This window comes from Cervus canadensis, chromosome 28 (genome assembly GCF_019320065.1).
Source record: "Cervus canadensis isolate Bull #8, Minnesota chromosome 28, ASM1932006v1, whole genome shotgun sequence".
NCBI lineage: Eukaryota > Metazoa > Chordata > Mammalia > Artiodactyla > Cervidae > Cervus > Cervus canadensis.
The window spans coordinates 21,850,242-21,865,958 of record NC_057413.1 but is presented as its reverse complement, the minus strand read 5'-3'; the positions used below and the strand labels follow the sequence as shown (position 1 = coordinate 21,865,958).

The window sequence follows — 15,717 nt, the reverse complement described above, 5'->3', positions numbered from 1 at the left end:
CTATGAACCCAATCCTATCAACACCCAGAAAACAACAACAGTGTAAACAACATCCATACTCACTTTATTTTTAAACAGAGGAGCAGGTACCCAAAGAAAGAGAAGACTAAGAACCATCATGGGGGCTTGCACTAAGTGATCTGCCTTGGCCTTCTGACCTCGGAATGCCTCGTGATCCAATGGCCAGGGGGATGGAATAGCCCCTTGATGGTACACACACTGGAAAGGTAAACTCCCCCTTCCCTTGAAATAGAAGGGAGAAATGTAGACAAGTCAATGAATCCCCTGGAATATTGCCCCAGAATCCTTTCAGGGATGGGGTATGACTGACCATCAGTCCACAAATGGAAGTGGAGGGGAGGTAGGAACAATGAGTGGTGCTGAGCAGTAAATAATCCTGGATTATGTGCATCCAGGACCAGGATACACTTTTCATTAGAATGAAGGGAGCTGACAAAGTCCTCAAAAAGATAGAGGCAAAGAGCACATTGATTAGAACATTATCTCATAACAGAGGTGGGGCTATTTCCCACCATTACTGTAAAATAACTTTAACTAATCAAAACACAAACAGGCCTCTTTAATGGAGTTAATAAAACTACAGCAGATTGAGAATCAGGGGTAGAGGTACTAATCCCAGAAGGAAAAACTGGGACAAAGGGATCCATGCTGACAGGACTTTATAGTCCAGCTGTGGGTTCTCAGAAAGAAGCCCTGGTTCAGAAATGACAGCAAATACCCATCATCAGTATATGGGGCTGAGCCCAGGTGTAAATATCTTGAATGGCTCTCCTAACCCAAGATTATCCATATTCTTTATCCCCTCCAGTAATGTGTAAGACCAAGAAGTATGGAACACTGGAGGTGGATATCTGGTTTTTATTTCTGGGCAATCTCGATAACTTATGACATCTCACAATTTTCATGGGAAAGGAGGGGATGGCAGAGAACACAGACATCCTGTCTTGCACTGCAGGGCATGAAAAGTGGTAAGAACATCCAGCTGCGATGGGCAGGAAGTGGCAAGGCAACAAGATGCCTCATGCCTGGGGAGGGAGTACGGCCAGCACCCCTTCTGGCCCAAGTTCACCTCCTCAAGGGGAGGTCTCCATGGAATGACCATGATTCCCAACATGGCCAGAAAACCCATCGATGCCACTCATGGGGCAGATGATCAGAGGAGCTGCGCTCTTCCCTCCAGAGTAACTCAGACTGAAGTAGGGCCGGACAGGCCCACAGAAGGTAGCATGAGAGAAAGTAAAGGTGTGACACCTCTCTGTCACGTTGTAGAAGGAGACCTCGCCAGCATCATAGTCCAAGAAAATCCCCACCCGTTGGAGAGGGGTCCGCAGGGGGAGGGCAGTCATTGGGGAGGTGAGAGCCCAGTATTCTTTCCCATACCACAAGGACACTGCCCAGAATCCATTCTGGGGGGCCGAGGTTACCCCGCCTTTTCTGCACACCGAGTCTTCACAGACACCTATGGTCCACTTGGCTTTATCGCCCACCTCTACCTCCCAATAGTGTCTCCCAGCGATGAAGCAGGGAGAGCCTAAGACACAGGGAAACAGATTGAACCGCTCAGGGTTGTCGGGCAGGTCCTGCTGGAGGTAACTGTACCGCACTTGCCGCAGGTTATCAGAGAGGATGAGGCTGGGGTAGGCTGTGTCTGGGTCCAGAGTCACATCCACTGCAGAGAAACACAGGGGCAGAGGAGGATTAGCCGAGCACCAGGACAGCCCACTCTGAACACCCAGCTTTTCTCCTAGCCCTGAGAAGAGTAAGAGCTCTCCAGCAAAGACACATTCAATTTTATACATTCAAGTCCACCCTGAAGCTGACATTCCCAAAATTACTGTGTGGATTAGCTAGTTATCTCATTTAGCTAAGATATATTGGAAGTACTGAAATTTTTACTTCCACTTGCTTTTCCACATTTTAAACCACAATATCCATTATAAGCTAAATTTAAGGTTTTCTTATGTGTATGTCCAACCCCTCAATCCGAAAGCCTCAGAGGCCAGAAGTTTCACAGAATATAGTACTTAGATAGGCAGGGTGTGGTGTAGCACTCTACAACCAATATTAACATGCTGTGAAACATACGGATATCCACATTATGTCAGATAAAGACACTAAATAGTGCCACATGCATCTTACAATCAAGTGGTGGTTTCCAGTTTTAAAATCACTGACATATTCTCTCACTTGTTCTTCATATCTTATTCAGAAGGAAGATTCCCTAACATTATCTCTCTGAACCACAGTTCAGGTAGGCTGACTGGCTCCCACAAAAGGCTCATGACAACTGGTGGAGGTGACCAAGAACCTCAGAGGCATGGTTCTTGGTTCAACAATCTGTTCACAACAGTTGCCCATTTATTCCCTCATGTCATGGGTAGATCTCATATCTCCAACCAGACATTTAACTCCAAGGGTAGGGCAGTGCCTTATGCTCTTTGGTTCCCTCTACTGTACCCTGTGCAATATTAGGAAATGCAAGACATAAGCAACATATTCAATCTTGAAAGAATTGAACATGGATCACAACCAGGGGACATTAATGAAAGAAGACCCACTGTTTATAGAGTCTCTCTGTTCATGATGAAGAAGGAAATGGCAACTTGTTCCAATGTTCTTGCCTGGAGAATCCCATGGATGGAAGAGCCCAGCGAGCCCCAGTCCATGGAGTCGCACAAGAGTCGGACACGGCTGAGCAACTAACACACATGTTGTTTGTCCATGAAGAAGATCCCATGAAACAGAAGGTGGTCATGTGAATACAAACCTCAGATGAGTTTTGAGATCATAGATTTACCCAGTCTGTGAACCTCAGGTGAAGGTGATTGTCAAGGGGAGGGAGAGTTTCAACTCTAGATCTGAGACACAGAGAAGGTATGATGCAAGATTTTTCCTAGACTTTCCCTAGCTCTCAGAACAAGAGGCAAGCTCAATCTTTTCGGAAGGATGCTTTTTGTAAACCACACACTGCCCAAGGCTGGGCAGGCACAGCAGTGGACCAGTGTACTAGCAGTGGTAGTGAGCTAATTTTTTGAAACCATAGTTTCAACTCTATAATCCTTCCTAGCACCTGAATTCAATTTCCTCCTATTTCAAAGGTCCATGGTTTCAGATCTGAGGCATTTTAGGAAGCAAATATTATAAACACATAGAAATAACAATTTTTTTGTGATTATTATCATTTAAAAAAAAAATAAATGTAACCTAAAGGATTCAAATCAAGGCACTTTCCAAAACCATTCACAATAGTAGTTAGGTTGATAGGGATTTTTACTCCTTTTTCCAAATGGTTTTGTCTCCTATCACCCACCTGAGTATAACTGGGCCTCTCTCAATTCTGAAAAAAACAAAAGAGAAAAGAAGTTATGGAAGTTATCTGAGTATTTCTAGGAAGTACCCAGCAGAAGGAGCTTTAGGAGTCATCATAAAGCCATGGTTTCCATTAGAACCCCTGCTGTCGGTCCTGCATTAATTTCTTCATATAGCGTAAGACTCCATCTTCCAGCCAAGAGCTCAAAGGGAAGAGGGGTTGGGAACTTTGAGCACAAAGATAACACAAGCTCAACACTGGAAGCATATGGGGTCAAACTGAGGCAAGATTAAGGATTCCACTCCTCAGTGGGTCAGCTGGCTCTGCAGGGAGAGACATGGTTCTAAGTCCACATCATACCTAACTCTTGGTTTTCATAAGCTACCTGTTCTAGGGGATGTGTGGTTCAAGTGACACCCACTACCAACCTGGGGCAAACTACACCATTTGCAGCAAAATGCATTTACAGTTGACAAAGCATTTTCACAGGTATGTTCTCAATGGGCTGCTTAAGTGCAGGAGAAGAGCAGGAAAAATAAAGGAGAGTGAGATCAAGGAATGCCGTGTCTGAGCTAACCACTTCTGGTATTAAGTGGAGTTTCTCCCTGTTCTGTTTGTGGGCATTCCCTAAATCTATGTTGCCAGATGTGAAAAATGCATGTTATCTGAAAAGATGCCATGCAAATAAAGTTTTAGCACATATAGGAAATTATAAAAAGTATGGGGATTTGTAATTTATAATAAATATGAAAAGTGATTACATACATATAAGGGTTTCGATTCTATCAGGCTGCCTAGGAATTTCAGCGTTTTGTACACAGCCATATGTGCTATGGCTTCCCTGGTGGTTCAGTGGTAAAGAATCCACCTGCAGTGCAGGAGCTGCAGGTTCAATCCCTGGGTGGGGAAGATCCCCGGAGGAGGGCATAGTAACCCACTCTTGTCCTGAGAACCCCAGGGACAGAGGAGCCTGGTGGGCAACAGTCCATCAGATCACAAAGAGTCGGATATGACTGAAGCGACTTAGCACGCACACATATGTGTTATATGCTTATAAGTTACCACGAGCAGAAGATGTTGTATTTGAAGAGTGCCCCTTAAATACCTAGAACACTTTATTGAATAAATATACATGAAGGCTCCATTCTAGAACACTTCAGAAATTGTAAGTAAACCTCATCCTTACAGCCTTGTGAGGTAAGAGCTATTATCTACCTCATTTGTAAAATGAGGAAGATACAGTGTAGAATGCTTATCAGGTGGCAGAGGTAGGCCCAGGACCCAGGCAGCCAGACTCCTGAATCCCTGTTCCTACCTAGGTTCTTGCCCTCGAGGTGTTGCCTCAACCAGCGATGTTCAATTCTTCCTCCTCCCGGTCAGTACCAGTGCCCACATGTAGCAGAAACTCAATAAATTATAACTACAAATGGAATATAGCTAGAATAGTTTCTCTTGATTCTCCTTCTCAATTAAAAATAATTTTTAAATAATCAAATTAATTCTGCATTAATTGTTGGATTGTATATTTTCCTCCTCCATTAATGTAGATTGAGAAATGAGTGTATTTAGTTAAAAGACTTCAAATTGAAACAAGAGGCTATTAATTGAAAAAACTAACAAAGCCAAAAGAAAGATGTGAAATAATAGGGGAAGCCGGCCACTGAACATCACTCATTTCCCATTTTCCTACACTTTGGTGCAGATGTTTATCTTTCCAGGAAACTGCAACATCAAAAGCCCATTAAGTAGATAAATTTACCTTGGATTTTCTCCATATCTGACTGCATTTTTTCTATGGGGAGAAAAGAAGATAATCAGTTTGCATTCCATTATCTAGCTGGAAAACACTTCCTCTCAAGCAATACAGTTATTCAGAGCATAAACCCTCAGAGATCCCTCTTCTCACATTACCTGTGAACTGCTTCAGACTCTCAGTCAAGAACAGACACTTCTGAGCAAAAATGTGGATCTTCTCTTGCAGATCTGGAGGTGTGATCCAGGGTTCAGGAATCCTGATTCTTTCAGCCCTAAGTTTAAAAAAATCCATGAGTGAATCCCCCACCCCCACCCCCAACTTCTTTCAGGGTCTAGGACAAAGCCTGGGCTAAACTGGCCAGTCAGTGGATTGGTGGACAGTCTTTAATAGCAGCCAGTAGAGCCCTTTTCCTATTCTCTTCCTAGACTGTGATCCTCTGGACCAGAGTAGGGGAGTCATCTTACCTTCATATTCTCCCACAGCATTAGCTTCTGGCTTTTCAAATGGCATATGCCCTCCGAAAGATTCGCTGAATTAAACTGAATATAAGCCTGACCTTTCCAGAAAGCACTAGATTCCATGATCAAGTCCTTGACATTCATGGCGGGCAATGACCCATAACGCTCAGGTTCCCAAATATGGCAAGAATGACATCTTCAGACAGACGGGTACTCTCTGGACAATATCCAGTTACCCACAAACCCCCTCAAAGGGTCTGTGGCAAACACTGACTGCTAATCACACACCCAATATTCCTTCTCTCACCTTCCAAATTTTACTGCGTTCATGCCTGCCTAGTCTGAATGTGACCGTGTGACTAAGCTCTGGCCAATGAGAGCTAAGAAGTATCTTGCACTAATTTGAGAAGTCTGCTTAAAAAGGAATGCAATGTGACTGGTTAGCATTCTAGGAAGTTTCTTGGGCTGAAAGAATGAGGAGTGTAGCTTATGTATGGCAGAAGAGTAAATGGAAAGAAACCTGAGAGTCTGATGATAATCACTGGAGCCACCAAACCAGCCCTGGGCTAGCTATCTGCACATTTCTTTAATGATGGCAAAATGTTTTAGTTATGTTTAAGCCTTAAGTCAAAAAATTTTCAGAGTCAAACCCAAACCTTAATGTTCACAAATGCTAGAACCTAAAAGGATCTATCTCTCTGTTAGTTCAGAACTAGACTGGCATCAAAAAGTAAAAGCAGCAAGTGAGGGCAGTATTTGTTAGGGCCACTTGGCAGGGACTACTACAAGTTCCAGCTCAATACCATCCCATCTCAGCAGTCCTCAAAAAGCTCAGCTCTATCAATAATTCTGTTCACATGGCCCTTCTAGCCCATCTCCTCAAATGCTCTCACACAATCAAGCTGCACTTCCTCTGAAGGGTTTTCACCCTTCAGGGTTTTACTTAGCTTCAAAGTTCAGTTTTCCTCAAAGTCAGGCTTTACCCCAGTAGGCATTCCTACAACAAACATGATATTCCCCAAGGTCTATCCCATCTGTCCTTGCCATCCAACACTGAAAACACAATTTAATCATGGCTTCTTGCCCATTCTGGGCTTTTCCCGCTTGGTCATGTTCCAACTTCCAGGTAGCTCTTCCTCACTGTCCGTCTGATGATACAGTAGAGAAATAATGAAAACAAGAGCCAGAATCCAGGTAACTCATGACTCATTATATAACTCTGAGCTGGTCACACTTTTCTTAGCCTATATTTTCCCCATTACAGAAAAAAGAGAGCCAGAAACAAAGACAGAGATGACAAAAGAGAAAGGATTCTGAAATAAAAACTATCAAATACCCTTGCACTTTGCCCGAGGCCCTGTGAGTCTCCACCCTCTCCATAGAAGTGTCCTCATAAACTACCAGCACCCTCCCCAGTGGGCCCCCCACTTCACTCCTCACCCTCATTATTTGTCAATAACTCCTTAGTTTTACTGAGAAGAGCTGCAGTCCATCTAGTTCTTTGCACAGTAGTGACTCAGTTCGGGGACAGACAGGATATATGTCAAATTTGTTAAGACGTCCTCAGGCTCTGGGCTCCTTCAAGAGTTTCTAAGTATGAGGGAAAGTCTACTCAGGCTTGATTTTGCACTGGGGAAATAGAAAACTGTACCTGCTCAATGTGTCCCCGATGTCCTATAAGAGAAAGGAAAATGAAAACCATGAGAAATCATTTATAATGTCAGTTTTCTCTCATAGATGTTTGTTAGAAACTGAACTACAGGCTGGCCCTCCTAGGAGAAGCCAAGGAGACAAGGAGCACACTCTGTGTAAAACCTGGGCAGAGGAAACTGGGATACACACTATTTGCTATTCTAGCATCTTCCTGCATTCCCTTCCTGCACACTGGTCAAAGATCTCAAGATTTCAAATTTACTAACTCAAGCATCTCACTCTTGGACCACAACTGCCTACCTGCCTGCCCAGCTTGCTTTCTTTGACCTATTATTGTGTGTGTGTGCTAAGTTGCTTCAGTTGTGTCTGACTCTTTGCAACCCTATGGACTGTAGCCTGCCAGGGACCCTGTCCATGGAATTCTCCATGCAAGAATACTGGAGTGGGTTGCCATTTCCTCCTCCAGGGGATCTTCCCAACCCAGGGATTTAACCCATGTCTCTTGCACAGGCAGGCAGATTCTTTACCGCTGAGCTACCAGGGAAGACCCCAATACTGCCTTAATACAGGCTAATTATTTTAAAAATATCTGTCCACTTGGGTTTCCCAGGTATTGCCCCATGATTAAATTCAAGCTTACATTGTGTATCCTTCTAAAAATAATTGATATTCACTTTCCCTTTATTGGTGGTATGTTATAGCTACTATTTTTCCTTTTATAATTAAAAAGTATCTCAAAGTGACACTTTAGAAATTAATATTCCAGCCCTTATCGAACTCCCCCTCAGATTTAGCATCTGTAGATAATTACTGTCTAAATTACTTTTCACTATGATAGCTGCCAAATGATCATTTTCTTGCCTCAAAATTGCTTGTACATTACTTAGTCAACAGTCTACTGGAAGGAAGAATTTTCCCTTATTTATTATTAGTATGGATCCATCAATTCCTACTTTATTCAATGGGTTATAACTCATCACTATTCTTAATTATTTCGGTGCTCAAAAAATCTGAGACTTGGTCAGAGAATCTGTCACTTTTTTCCTATCTCTTCTCATCCCATTCTCCCCATTATTATCTGGTTTATCATTCCAGTGTTTCCCTTGCAAATACCTGCAGATACATGTATTTTCTAATTATCTCTTCTTTCTTACACAAAAAGCATAATCTGTTTTGCACTTTGATTTTTTTCACTTCCCAATACATTATAGAAACTCCTCTATATCAGTTATATCATAGGTACCTTCCTTTTCCTTTTTTTATAGTTGCATAACATTCCTCTGTGTGTGTGTGTTCATATGTTAAAATACAGTTAGACAACAGTGGCCATCTTGCCCTGTTCCTGACCTTAGTGGGAATGCCCTCATTCTCCACATTAAGATTCAGTTTACTTTTCAAATGACTTCTACCATGACCACTCTCCCCCATGGAGTCCACAACTTGCCCTCTTCTTTCTCTGCTTTTCTGTATCATCCAGTTTTGAATTCATGGTCCATGTGTTCAGAAATATTCTCACAAATACCTTAAAAAAATAAGCAAACCCATGGTTGCCACTGGGTAGAAAAGGATGAGGAGTGACTGTTTAATGGGCACGAGGTCTCCTTCTGAGACGATCAATGTGTTCTGGAACTATACAGCTGTGATGGTTGCATAACATTAAGTTTACTAAATGTACCAAGTTGCACACTTTGAAATAGTTAAAACGGTTAATTTAAGTTATGTATATTTTATCATAATAAAAAAGTCAGAACAGGGGGAGTTCCCTGACCAGTTCAGTGGTTAGGATTTTGTGCTTTCACTGCCATGGGCCCAGGTTCAATCCCTGGTCAAGGAACTTAGATCCTACAAGTAGTGTGGCAAGGCCAAAAACAAAACAAAAAAACCCTCACATCTTGCAAAGCCCTAATCCTGGATGAACCCAACTACCAGCTTTCCCTAGGTCTGGAACCAGAACAGTCACAATCAGAAAAAGCAAAGCCAGGACGGGAAAAAGTCACACAACTGGACAAATTCTGATATAAACTGACATTCACTGACCAAATAACTCGACTACGTCTTGCAAACCAATTTGCTTTCCCATACTCTGAAACAATAATTTCAGAACTTTCCCACAATCCTCAAACTCGTTATTTTCTCCAACCCCTGCTCAATGGCAGCAGATGGTGCCGCTTTCCAACTTCAAAAGAGGACAGAAGCCAAGACGTTTTTGCTACCAAACCTCACAACCTGCTGCATCTACCTGTCCCCACCCTCCTTTCTTCTTATACAACAGAGGATATTTCAAAGCTAAGTCCCACCTACATGCTTCAGTTACCCTTCCTTCTGCCTTTTCAGAAACAGCACATCAGAGATGAGTTCATCCTTAGAGCTTAAGTAAATTTTCTTCACCTGAATCTTTACAACAGACACTCTTCTCCACATTTTTTTAAAAGATATGTTTAACTGGTTTCTTTAAGCATCCTCTCCCCATAAAGCTCCACAATTCTACCTCATCTCCAAGTATTTTCTTTGTATCTCTTTCACAGCCTTATTTATTGAAATAGTCATTTACTCTCGCAGCTTCCATTCACCCTGTCACTACAACTTCTCCTCACGTGGCTCCTGCCCAGATTGCCCACTCGGGCAGCTGTACACCAAGTTTATCAAGGATGCTCATGTTTCTAAACCAAATGGACCTCAGCCTTCATATTATTTCCCCTCAACTGCATTAGACTCTGTTGTCCACTCCCTCCTTCCAGAAACATTCTTCCTCCCTGATCACATATTGCCTCTCTGGTAAACTGTTCCCCCTGCAAGCTCTTCCTTCTCTCTCTGGCAATTAAATATTGGTGTTCATTAAGGCTCAAGATTAAGCCTTCTCTTTTTAATCTGAAGTAGGAGTTGATGAACTTTTTCTAAGAAAAAGGCCATACAGTCTCTGGCACAACAGATAATACAAAATAAATAAATGGGCGTGGCTATGTTCCAATAAAAATGCATGGACAATGAAGCTTGAATTTTATGCAATTTCACATATCACAAAATAACAAACATTCTTCTGATTTTTCTTCCCCAACTACTCAAAACTAAAAAGCACAATGAGCTCGCAGGACACACAAACACAGGTGGTGGGCCATAGTTTCTTGACCCTAAACCCATCAGCCCTTTTTTAATGGCAACACTGATGATACTTGTTTGTTCACTTCTTTATCATATGATCTTGACATCAGAATTTAAATTTCAGGAGAGCTTATTTATCCACTTAATTCCAGTGCTTGACGCAGAACAGAAAATTCATATGCACTGAACGAACAAACAACAGACAAATAATCAGATCATTTCCTGTGGTCTTGCTGGGCTGGGTCTACTGCAGCTTTATCACCTGTACAACCAAGATTAAACCCCAAGACTGCTTGGGCTGACCACTTCCTGTGGTACTTGTTATTTTGTGGTTGTCCTGGTGTGCACATAGATGTTACAATTATAGGATACTGGGGTGAGGAGAATCTTTAAATGACATGTGGGCCAAATTCCTCATTACATGAGTAACTGAGGCCCAGAGAGGTCAAGAGCCTCGCCTGTGATCAGACCACTTATCAGTGGAGGACAGGCTTGAGAAGGACAGGTCTTCCTTTTGAGCTTTCCACGACATAGTGCAACTGACTGACCCAAGTTGTGCCAACCAGGGCCTCTATTGTACATTTCCCTTCCAACATGCCCTTGCTACAATCAGAGTTTCAACAAGGGAGTAGGGGGCCCTGGACACTGCTTGGCAGAGCAGGAGCTGTCTTGGCAGGGGGCTTTCAGCCTTACCTGCAGGAGCTCCCTGGTGGGTTGCTGCTGTTTCTCTTCCAGCTGGGCGATCAGGTTGCTGAGGTGGGAGATGTTGCAAGAGAACTGAGTGATGGCACCATTGATACTGTTGTAGATGGCCAAGTCTAGTTCCTCGAGACGGGCCAAAAGGCGATACTCATGCTCCTTCAAGGAGTGATACAGCTGCTCAAACTCCCAAACAATCTTCTCCCTCTCCATCTGGGTCAGGCTCTGTGTAGACCACAGGGAAGAGCAGTGAAGAGAGGAAAGGCTGCTTCTAGAGCCCTTCACATTTCTCCCCTGTCTATCTACCCCAAGACCTCATTATTTCATCCCTGTATACTAAAACAAGCATCTTGTTCACTCACTTATTTTTTTCCAGTCTTTATTGACTGGATATACAATGGCAGAGAACTGAATTACCCCAGTGATAATCAAGAGTCTTAAAAAAAAAAAGCCAAAGTCTCTGCTCTCAAGGAACTCAGTCAAGTGAGAGTCAGGTTCATGTGATACATGTCATCATGGCTAGATAAGCAAAAGTAGGGTGACTGCATTCAATAGAAGTTGATACAGTTCCCAGAAGCAGTGTTCACAAAGAGTCTTGTAGGATGAACAGAAGTTCACTTTATGGTCAAAGAACAGGAGAGCTTTCCAGGCAGAAGAAATGTCATGGACCAAGGAGTGGGAAGGCAAATCATGGGGTCTGGCTGGAGCACACGAGTGCTTGTGAAGACGGCAGATAAAGAGACGAGAAGCCTGGCAGGACTTTACTGCAAGTGGGAGCCATGAAAGACTGTCAGAGAAGTCACACGATCAGATGGGTGCCCTGTGCAAGATGGTTTGGAACATACAAGCAAAACTTCTACAACAATCCTCACATAATAACCTTGATTAGTTTCCTTAAACCTTTCACATGTAATCCATTCCCTCTATCTGGCCTCCTGTCTCACTGGCTTTGAGCATAATTCTCTACTGGCACAGTTTGTTTGCCAAAGGTTATTTCTCCTTCCTTCTCCACCACTTGTCCCACTGAGGGACTCCATAAAAGCTTGTTTCTAAATAAAAGGTCAGCAAACTCCCGTGTTTTACTCCCTTGGAGTAACATGTTATTGGGAAACAGATCCACTCATTTAAATGTTGTCTTTAGCTGCTTTTCAACTACACAAGGGAGCTGACTGGTTGTGATAGAGATATGAGCCACAAAGCCAAAAATATTTACTCTCTAGTCCTTTACAGAAAGGTAAGGGACTATTTTTTCCAGAACCACCACCCTCTCCCCCAAATATCCCTACCACAAAGGCCTTGGGAAACTAGGAGAAGGGAACAAAGAGAAAAGTTCAGAATAGAATCATTGCCAAGAAAAAGAACATTCCAGCAAGAAGCAACAGTTGAGTTTATAGAAAGCCACTGTCAGCATCTGTCTGCAGAATGATACAAAAGGCTGCTAACCAATGCCCAAGAATTTCACCTGGATCAACCCTGATCTGCACAAAGCTCACAGATTAAACTTTTGCTAGGTCAGATCTCCAAGGGTTTTAAAGTCGACTATTGCATCCTTTTCCCTCCAAATGTGGGAATCCCTTGGTTCTCCAGGTGAATTCCCAACTGCCCTGTAAGGTTGTTCCACCCGTACCTAGAAGTTCTGGGTGATCTGACTGCACGAGGTTAAGGGAAGTTTACAAGTCTTACAATATAAGAGTGACCAGCAGAACTGATATTATCTGTGAATTCCCAGGAACCTCACCAAGAGTTCAGCTCGCGCCTGCTCTCCCTGTGCCCGTCGCCTCTTCTTTAAGTCTTTCACTCTTTTTAAGTGGTCCAGCTGGTTCTGGATTTGCTCCTGAAAAAGCAAAAACAGGTGTATAGTTCAAGATAAGGCAGGCCTCAGCAGTGTGACTCTTCTGCTTATCACCTGTGCAACCCACATTCGTGATGCCAAGTTCTTGGTGAGAGCCTGTCCTTGGATCACACTGCCATCACCGTGGCACACCTCTCCTTTGGTAGTTTGTATCTTAAATGGTGGGTCACCTACCTGCCTTTGGAAGGATACTGCATGGCTTAGTGGAAAGGTGAATGGACTAGAAGGCTTTAGTTGTCGAGCTTTCAGGTACGTGTATGGAGAAAAGGACTTAACTTTTATTTCCCCCTGGTATGATATGAGCCAACACCACCTTCTCAACCTACTAGAGTGTTATCACCAGTGTGAGTAAAATGATATTTTTGAAAGCACCATAAATGTTCAGTGAATAATTTTGCATGAAAGTACTCACATTTACACATGTACATAATTGTGTGCATGTTCTTGCAGTCCTCAAACACAGATTATGTGCACGCCTTGAATGTTGCCTTACAACTGTTTTATATTTAATACTTTATTTCCACGTTATTGTTGAGCTGTGCCAATCTGTTGGTTCACAAGGGGATCCACACAGCATTTTATTTCACTCAGTCTTCATAAGTCTTATCTCCTATGAGTCTCACAGTGGTTAAATGACTTAGGCAGTAAGGAACTTGTTCTTTTCCGGGAGGTTCTAGAAGAGGACGGAGCACAGGGAAGTGTTGGGGGAAAGGAGAGGTGATGGGCACCTATTTGATGTGAATACAGCCTGGCAACGTCCGAGTGTGTTTTGTCTGAGATCATCTAGGAGCCAAAAGGAAGGCGAGCGTCTCTGAAGCTTGTCGCTGCGTATGTGGTTTTACAAATATCTTATATACGGTCAAGAGGGGTCCCCATGGGCCGTCATGTATGATGTGCCCGTGAGAGGGTAAACACAGAGGCACATAAGGCAATGAGGGTGGGGAGACTTCTGGCTTCCTCACCAGCTACAGGTTTTCCTCCCAAATCTGAGTGCCGAGGCTCTGGAGCGGACAGAGGAAATGACGGCTGTGAACCACACGTCCGGCTCAGCCATTTTCTAGGCGGAAAAAAGGAAGCCCCTTTGGCTCTCTCCTCCCTTTGTCCGACTGGCGCTCCGGCCCCTCCCCGGCCCGCGCGCCCGGCCCTCACCTTGAAGCCCTCCACCGCCTCCTCGAGCGGCAGCACGCTGTGGCCGCGGTGCTCGCGGGAGCGGTCGCACACCACGCAGATGGGCATCTGGTCCTCCTCGCAGTACAGCTTCAGGGGCTCGCGGTGTTTCTCGCACACGCCCATCTCGCCTCCGGGCCCCGACGGCCGCTCGGTGCGCAACTGCTTCACCAGCTGGGTCACGTTGGCCAGGTGCCGGTTGGGCCGCATGTGCCGCTGCGGGAAGGTCTCCCGGCACTGCGGACACGACACATTGGTCTCCGCCGCGCCCCAGCAGCGGGCGAGGCAGGCGCAACAGATGTTGTGGCCGCAGTCGAGCATCATGGGCTCCACAAAGTACTGCAGGCACACGGGGCAAGTGGTCTCCTGCTGTAAGCACTCGGCCACGCTCCCGGAGGCCATGGCGCGGGCCCGCGGGGGCGAACGGGCATGGGCCCCGGTGCCCAGCCCAGCGCGGAGCCCAACTCGACTGCGCTCCCTCCCGTCCGCTGTTTCTGGGCGGTGCGGAAAGGCCAGCCGGGCTGACTGAGGGCGACGCCTCCCGGGCCGATCCCAGACGCGCCCGCGCGCTGGAACCGCGGGGTGGCCGGGCCGCTCCCTGAGCCGCTGCGCCTGGCGGAGGGAGTATGGGGATACCGCGGGCCCACCGAGCCCAGCGGCTATGCGAACGGACAGCAGGATCGCCGCCGATCGGACTCCCGGAGCCGGGCGCTCAGAACACGCAGGACAACGTGGCCGCGTCCGAGCGGATCCCGGCGGCCGCGCAGACCCCACCCCTGCGCGAGCGGAAGGGGCGGCTCGGGGGCGGGGCTTGGGCCGGACCTTAGGCGTGAGGCTGGAAATCCCGGCCTCAGGCCTGGAATGTTTCTTTCGTTGGGAACCCAGGGAGGCCTCGCCGCCTGGGCGGGGGCGGAACGCGCGGGCGGAAGCTCCTTGGGTACGGGTCCTAGAGGCAGGCAATCTCCGCGGGTGCGGCTGGGCCAGGGTAACCCCTGCCTGCACGCTCCGGGCCACCCCACCGGGCCTTGGGCCTGGATCCCGGGTCTTTTGTTGGGTTTCTTTTCTGCTGCCCAGGCCTCTGCCGCGGCGAGAGAAAGCTAGCTTTGTGTTGGTGTGGGAAGAAGAGACATCTGGCTTCCCCGGTAGGCCGGAGGGCTGAGGGTAGCCGACTGAGCCCCACCCAGTCTGCGAGGAACTTTATCAAACAACCCCATTGACAGGCGCTCGCAGTTCTGTTTCGTAAAAGAAAGGCTTAATTATTAGATGAAAACATTTTTGTGACAGAAACAGGCAAGCCCAGTTCTGCTACTTCCTACTGTGCCTAAGCAAAGTGATCTACCATTCTGAGCTTCAGTTTCCTCTCTGGTGAAATGGGAGTGATTATACCCCAGCGCAGAGGGAGACTTCCGTACAACTTTTGCTTTTTCAACCCTAAGGAGGTTTACCATTAAAATAATAAAATACCCACTGCCTCGATCTGTACTGAATAGAACTTAAACATGCTTGCTCATTAATAAAATACCTACTGCATAGAGCTGTATTGAGTAGAATCTAAACAGGCTTGCTCCTTCCAAAAGTATAGGGGGAATGATAATCCTGTGGGTAACACAGGCAGTTTTCATTATCCAACAAACTTACAAAATTTTTACGTTGTTCGCCCATCCCTACTTTGGTGTTTCCTGTTTTCCTTTGCTATTTTCTC

At 45.3% G+C, this 15,717-nt stretch overlaps 1 protein-coding gene across 1 annotated transcript; it reads right to left on the bottom strand.

Annotated features, from left to right (window-relative positions):
• Positions 1–43: 43 nt before the first annotated feature.
• TRIM27 (tripartite motif containing 27) lies at positions 44–14,797 on the bottom strand. The gene is made up of 8 exons (XM_043449697.1): positions 13,998–14,797; positions 12,735–12,830; positions 10,991–11,221; positions 7,197–7,219; positions 5,243–5,358; positions 5,091–5,123; positions 3,332–3,358; positions 44–1,690 (listed from the first exon to the last, which is right to left on the bottom strand). The coding sequence occupies exons 1-8, from the start codon at positions 14,415–14,417 to the stop codon at positions 1,095–1,097; spliced, it is 1,542 nt and encodes a 513-aa protein (XP_043305632.1). The 5' UTR covers positions 14,418–14,797; the 3' UTR covers positions 44–1,094.
• Positions 14,798–15,717: the final 920 nt, after the last annotated feature.

Excerpts from the sequence above, each read along its gene's own strand:
- TRIM27 (XM_043449697.1), bottom strand. The coding sequence starts at position 14,417 with ATGGCCTCCGGGAGCGTGGCCGAGTGCTTACAGCAGGAGACCACTTGC. Across the intron at positions 12,831-13,997 it reads AGGCGGTGGAGGGCTTCAAG|GAGCAAATCCAGAACCAGCT; the intron begins GTGAGGGCCGGG and ends TTGCTTTTTCAG. Across the intron at positions 5,359-7,196 it reads ATCGGGGACACATTGAGCAG|GGCTGAAAGAATCAGGATTC; the intron begins GTACAGTTTTCT and ends TTTTAAACTTAG.